Below are 7224 nucleotides of genomic sequence, written 5' to 3'. Positions count from 1 at the left end.
CGAATATAGTCATACGTGCTTATGGAAAAGAACTTGCATGACATCTTTTGTCCTACCCTCCCGTGGCAGCGGGGTCCTAATGGAAACTAAGGGATATTAAGGCCTCTTTTTAATAGAGAACTGGAACAAAGCATTAGCACATAGTGGATACATGAACTCCTCAAACTACGGTCATCACCGGTAAGTATCCCAATTATTGTCACTTCGGGGTTAACGGATCATAACACATAATAGGTGACTATAGACTTGCAAGATAGGATCAAGAACACTCATATATTGATGAAAACATAATAGGTTCAGATCTGAAATCATGGCACTCGGGCCCTAGTGACAAGCATTAAGCATAGCAAATTCATAGCAACATCAATCTCAGAACATAGTGGATACTAGGGATTAAACCCTAACAAAACTAACTCGATTACATGATAAATCTTATCCAACCCATCACCGTCCAGCAAGCCTACGATGGAATTACTCACGCACGACGGTGAGCATCATGAAATTGGTGATGGAGGATGGTTGATGATGACGACTGCGACGAATCCCCCTCTCCGGAGCCCCGAACGGACTCCAGATCAGCCCTCCCGAGAGGTTTTAGGGCTTGGCGGCGGCTCCGTATCGTAAAACGCGATGAAATCTTCTCTCCTATATTTTTCTCCCCGAAAGCAGATATATAGAGTTTGAGTTGGAGTCGGGAGGTCTCCAGGGGGCCCACGAGGTAGGGGGGCGCGCCCCCACCCTCGTGGAAAGGGTGTGTGCCCCCTAGTCTTCATCTTTGGCGAGGATTTTTTATTATTTATTGTAAGATATTCCGTGGAGTTTCAGGTCATTCTGAGAACTTTTGTTTTCTGCACATAAAACAACATCATGGCAGTTCTACTGAAAACAGCGTCAGTCCGGGTTAGCTCCATTCAAATCATACAAGTTAGAGTCCAAAACAAGGGCAAAAGTGTTTGGAAAAGTAGATATGGCGGAGACGTATCAGCGACGGACTCGTCGGTGTAGGAAAAGGGCCCCGTCTGAAGCATGCTCCCGGCCAGCTCCTTGAGCTGCCCCACGGTGGGCGCCAACTGTCGTGGTGGGCGCACGGCAGATGCCAAGGGATGGCTAAAGAGAGGAGGAGGCTCGAGGGCGCTGGTGGGCTTCAGAGGCGAGGTTGGCATGAGAGGGCGCGGGACGCCAGACATACCCAGGTTCGGGGCTCTCCGGAGAGATAATACCCCTAGTCCTGCCGAGTGTTGTTGGATGATCGATAGTACAATGTCGCTCCTGGAGCTGTATGGAAGAGGAAGGAAACTGGCCAAGGCTTAGGCAGTTCCCTCTCCTTGGGTGTTACTAACTTGGCGAGTGTGATGTAGTGAGTTCTCTGGTGTGTCTATATCTCTCCTCTCTCTCCTTGCATGAGGGCTCCTGGGGGGTTTTATAGGTCAACCCCCTAGGGGTAGAATGGTAATGTTATAAGTGGGTGGGTCCATAGTGTCGGCGTCCGGGGACCCGGGCTGGGTCCTGCTGAGGGCTTGTGGTTCGCCGGGTTCCCCTAGGTGTGGGCCCCGCGTGCCTAGGGGGACTGTGCGCCGTCTTGTCAATCGTCAGGGCGAGGCGAGTCGAGTCGTGTACAGTGCTCTCCATCAAGTCGTCGCTTGCTGTTGTCAGCGGCGGGGGCGGGGGCACTGTAGCCATGCCGACCTTGGTCAGCGGGTAGGTGAGGAGCACTGTTGCTACGTACCGGCTAACCAGAGGCATGGGCGGGGCACTGTCGCCTCGTTCATCATTGATTGAAGCCTTGTCCCATCGCCCGGCCTGGACGGGATAGGTGCTGACTTGCGGCTGGATTGCGTAGCACGCCATGGGTGGTGCTGTCTTGTTGAAGAAGCTTTGGCCGTGCCGGGTTCGGCTGTCTTGCGCTAGTTGTTGAGGCCGAGTCGACGTGTCTTGCCGGGTCGGCTAGTCTGACCGGCTTGCGGGGCTTGGCCGGGTCGAGCGACCCGGCCAAGCGCGTGCCGGTATTGAGGGGCAGTGCTGACCCTGTTGTTTTCGAAGAAGATCCGGGTTCCGTTGCCTGCCCGGGGTCCATCCCCCCGACAGTGAAGCAAGAAAGTAATTCCAGAAGCTCAGTACAAGGAAGATCAAATCATCGAAGCGGGCTTGTGAGTCAACACTCGTCAAGCTAGGAATTACTAATGATTTCAATTTTCTTTGTGATAATGCCAGGTTGCATCATTTTGTTTATCAGGGATGTGAGATATATGAATGCATGACGCTTGAGTTTCTTAGTACTCTCTTGCGTAATGTTGGTTTGATGCCAAATACATATGAGGAGGAGCGGATCACTTTCCGTCTCTTGGACCAAGACTTCAACATCACATCTTGATGAGTGGTGTAATAACTTTGGCTTCCCCGACAATGATTATGATCATCGATATGTTAATGATTTCACTGACCCGCTCCTGAGGCAATCCTTCTATCAAACGAGTCTCTATGGATCACTTTCCGCCATCCAACGCTAGCGCGTGCATTTCAAACTCTTTTTCAACAAACCTAATAGAATTCATGCAAATTCGACTGGATTTCATATAAACATGATGGATTTCATACAAACCGAGCGGAAACGTTAATATTTTGGACATATTTTAACTAAAAAGGTAAAATTATGTGCATGTAGTCACGGGGAGCTCCACTCCCACGATACAGATAAACTACACTAGTCTACGACCTGTCTCGATGGATCCCTTTGTCTTTCCCATGTCCGGCAGCCCGCTAATCGGACTATCGGCAGCCCGGAGGCATATTCTTCCCACGTATCTTTCCTACGTCCGGCTACGCCGCTCATCGGGTTGACAAAGTGGGCGCTTCAGCCGGAGGGGAAGGTGCTTCCGTGGAGCCCAGACGGGTGTGCCCGGGACTGTCTGAGATAATGACTGGATAGGTCACCAGCTGTACAAGCCGCCGGCGCGCCAGCGATGGCCTCCATGGGATACAAGCGGGGGCGGCCTCCCATGTTCTACTTCTCTATGATGATGACGGCAGGCGCGGACGTGCTGGACGCCACCTCGTCGACATTCGCGTAGCCGGCTTCTTTCTTTGCATGCATGGTGTGGCGGATGGCGCGCTCGCAGGCACTGGAGGCGGCGATGCACGTGCCGCTGTGCCGGGATGGAGCAATTCTCCACTCCCCCGCGAGCTGGATTCGGGCGGCGAGTTGCTGAACCATGCCCCGTCTTGGGGCGGCAACTGGTTCCGTCGGGCTAAGCGAGGGAGGTGGAGCAGCGAGGTGCGTCGCTCGTATCCGGCGGGCTCGGCGGGTCATCCATCCGGCTTTTATGCCGGAGAACCGCTCTTCCGCCTCGTCGGATGCCATCGAAAGAGTGGAGAAAATGGTGAAGGAGGAGATGGGGAGCGATGGAGTGGTGCGATTCTTGCCCGGCATCTGGCCTCATTTAAATAGATGGCGGACGGGAGGAGCTTGTCCGGCGTTGCGTTTAATGTCGGCCCGCTCGTGAATGGACGTGCGGCTGGAGTAGGCTTCCACGCGGGTTTAATGGAGACGTTTGCATGCGGCGAGGAGGTGTGTTCAGCCAGGCGTGCAGCGGGCGCCGCCTCGGCCGGTGCGCCGTTTCAATGGCGAAGACAATGTGACGCCGCGTCCGCCTAAGCCGCATTCAATGTGGAGCATCGTGCTCTATAATGACATGAATGCAGGCAACTGGACGACGTGCGGGAAGCGCGCGTGCCAGGAGGGGGGTTGGGGGGGGGGGTAGGCCAGGGTGCTTAGAAGCAGGCGTGATAGTGGTCCGGACTCCCGGACCCCCCTCCCCTCTCTCCCATTTGTCTCGGGAGAAAACACGTCCATACCATTCCACGGACCGATACAGCCCCGTGTTGAATGACTTCGGTGGTCCGGACAGCCTTGTCTAAACGCATGCGGGAGGTTTAAGCCCTAAAAATGCGTGAGAAAATGGTGTAGTTTTCTCATAACAGTGCTCACAACATTCGGATAAGATAGATGAGCAGAAGTAAATACAGTCGATGTTACCGAAGCCTACAAATCCACGGAACAACTGCAACTGAGCAATACCACATAAATTGGTCGACAGTGATACCACGGATAAAGATCACCAAAAAGGAGACAACTCCTCAGTCGATCTGCTGTACCCTTTTCTCGTTTCAGATAGAAGTTCGCCGTTCACGTTTTAGTCGCGACAAGGCTAGGCCACGCACGCCATGGCAGATAGCAACAACTCTGAATAGAGAGCCAGGCAGCAACGCAGCCAGTGCTGTCCTGTAAATCGCGCATCCCATGCTACGGTACCGGCAGAGATTCTCACGTACGCGCCTAGGCCTAGCTCACCGCTCGATCGGTGCTTCGGTGCTGTCTCTGTGGTCCAGAGCGAGCTGGTGACGTGACGGATGCCAAACCAGACGCGGCGCCGCTCGGGTCACACCTTCGTCGCCTGCGACGCCAGCTGAAACTGATCCGGTCACCTCACGTACGTCCCGAAGGCCAAGATAGGTGATCGGGACGTACGTGTGATCGGCCAAGGTACGGTGATCGACGAAGGTGTGACCCGATCACACGTACGTGAGGAGCCGGCACACGACAAGCTTACTTGAACCCAAGCACCGTGCTCCAGCCAGTGTCAGTGTGTCACTCGCCACCCCTTCGCGGTCACTTGGAGCTCTGTACAGTCGCTCCATCGTTTTCGATCGACGTTGGGTTCATCGTCGACCCTCATGGCGCCGGGCGGTCTCTTGGGCACGGCGGCGGTGGCCGTGATGGTGTCGCTGGCGGTCCACGTCGCGCTCCACTGCCCCATCCAGCCGCTCCCGTCGCCGCCGTCGCCCGCGCGGCACCCTCCCAATAACCTCCTCCAGGTCAGTTATTTTTCAGCGCCTTGGCCGATCGGTTCTTACCATGTCACGCCGCGTACTGAGGTCTGAGGGGGTGGTGGTTTGGTATGCAGGGGCTGGAGAAGCTCGGGGATGGGCGGCTGAGCGGGCCGGAGGACGTGTACATCGACGCGGCGGCGGGCGGGACGCTGTACACGGCGACGAGGGACGGGTGGCTGGAGAGGATGCAGCCCAACGGGTCGTGGGAGCACTGGCGGTTCGTCGGCGGCACTGACCTGCTCGGGATCGCGCCCTCCGCCGACGGCAGCTTGCTCGTCTGCGACGCTCACAAGGTACGTCACCTCCCCCGGCGCGCGCCCGGCCGGTCGGCTGTTGCATGCGCCGCACTTTTTGGGTGCTTGTGGCCTGTTGCTGGTTGCTACCACACGTGGATGGATGTGCGTGCGGGTGCATGTAAACTACTCTCGCACTCGCAGCAACGGCACTCTCTATTCTGCGCGTTGTTTGACACACTGCCTACAATTTCACTGTTGGTGTGTGTGTTTTGGCAGGGATTACTGAAAGTCGAGGAGGGTCGCGTGACAATTCTTGCATCCACGGTCGAAGGCTCCACGATCAGGTGACATAACACGTTGGCGTCTTCGGTAACTGACGGCGCAAACTGAATTTCGTTCAATCGTCAGGTTTGCCGACGCGGTGATCGAGGCGTCCGACGGCACGGTCTACTTCAGCGACGGGAGCACCAGGTTCGGCTTCGGCGAGTGGTTCCTCGATTACCTCGAGGCCCGCCCCACCGGCCGGCTCCTCAGGTACGACCCCGGCACCGGCAAGGCGTCCGTGGCGCTCGACAACCTCGCCTTCGCTAACGGCGTCGCCCTGTCGCGGGACGAGTCCTTCCTCGTCGTCTGCGAGACAGCGGGGTGAGCACCTGGGCACGCCCTGCACTTCACTCTACTCACTCTGCAGTCTCAGGCTTGCTGCTGCAGCAGCTCCATCATCAAGTGACCATATAATTCTGTGAGGCGCAGGTTCAGATGCACGAGGCTGTGGCTGAAAGGCGACAAGGCCGGCCAGAAGGAGACCTTCGTCGACAACCTTCCGGGGTCTCCGGACAACATCCATCTAGCACCGGACGGCTCCTTCTGGATCGCCCTTCTCCAGGTCACACTTGCTGCCATCAAGCCGGCCCTCGCCTCACCAGCTAGTAGGATATATCGCCGTGAAACAGCAGACATCATCTCATGATTTTTGGTGGTCAACTCAAAATGCAGCTGAGGTCACCATGGATGGACCTGATCACCCGCTGGACCTTGGCCAAGAGAGTCGTCGCGTCGATCCCGGCGCTTCACGAACCCATCAAGGCGACGGCGAAGGGAGCGATGGTGGCTCAGGTGTCGGAGGACGGTGAGATCATCCGTGTGCTCGACGACTCCCAAGGGAAGGTGATCCACTTCATCACTTCCGTGACGGAGTTCGATGGGCACCTCTTCTTGGGAAGCCTTTCCACCAACTTCCTGGGCAAGCTGTCTCTGGCGAAGGTGCCACGGGTGCAGGCGGCAGTTTCATCCTAGACATGTACTCGTACTGTTAGTGTTGCCTGTTATGGTGTAATCATCCATTTCCAGTGGAATAATAAAGATAAGCGGCACTAACCCAACTGGCAATTTACGTCTTCCTGAATTGGGATGGTCAATCTCCTTGCTGACAAATTGGGCATCGTACAGCTCTGTGCGGAGAGGAGCGACTTGGAGATGATGCTTACAGGGGCGCGAGGACTGAAGGAGGTAGGACATCGCATGTATATTTTGTACCCCGCCCTCTCCACGCAAAGCTTTTTTTACCGCTGCCGGGATGTACCGACAACCTAGCCAATCAACACATGACACCACATCAAGCACTCATATACGGAAGATGCATTTCACTCATTTCTCTAGATTTGCATGCAATGTATTTTCTGCACTAAGACCCACTATATGTCAGATGAAGGACACATGCATGCGTGACCATCTCTTGCTGACACACAAGTACTTATGAAGCACTCATGCATTTTGTTTTCACTTTGACAGTTTCAATCATGCATATCTTTTAATTTATAGATTTATTTTTAAAACTTATTTTATATTTAAGCTCCCAAGGTCAAGACCTTTACAACAAGTGAAGGAAATATGCCCTAGAGGCAATAATAAAGTTGTTATTTATATTTCCTTATATCATGATAAATGTTTATTATTAATGCTAGATTTGTGTTAACCGAAAACTTAGTACATGCGTGAATACATAGACAAACTGAGTGTCACTAGTATGCCTCTACTTGATTAGCTCGTTAATCAAAGATGGTTAAGTTTCCTAACCATTGACATGAGTTGTCATTTGATT

The 7224-nt window shown here is 54.2% G+C and overlaps 1 protein-coding gene across 1 annotated transcript; it reads left to right on the top strand.

Moving 5' to 3' along the window:
- Window positions 1-4508: 4508 nt before the first annotated feature.
- Window positions 4509-6541, top strand: LOC125541262 (protein STRICTOSIDINE SYNTHASE-LIKE 4-like). The gene is made up of 6 exons (XM_048704717.1): window positions 4509-4872; window positions 4962-5180; window positions 5400-5467; window positions 5532-5768; window positions 5877-6009; window positions 6120-6541. The coding sequence occupies exons 1-6, from the start codon at window positions 4732-4734 to the stop codon at window positions 6417-6419; spliced, it is 1098 nt and encodes a 365-aa protein (XP_048560674.1). The 5' UTR covers window positions 4509-4731; the 3' UTR covers window positions 6420-6541.
- The last annotated feature ends 683 nt before the right edge of the window (window positions 6542-7224 follow it).

This window comes from Triticum urartu, chromosome 2, assembly GCF_003073215.2.
Source record: "Triticum urartu cultivar G1812 chromosome 2, Tu2.1, whole genome shotgun sequence".
NCBI lineage: Eukaryota > Viridiplantae > Streptophyta > Magnoliopsida > Poales > Poaceae > Triticum > Triticum urartu.
The sequence above is the reverse complement of the archived record's forward strand: the minus strand, read 5'-3'. Positions and strand labels throughout refer to the sequence as shown.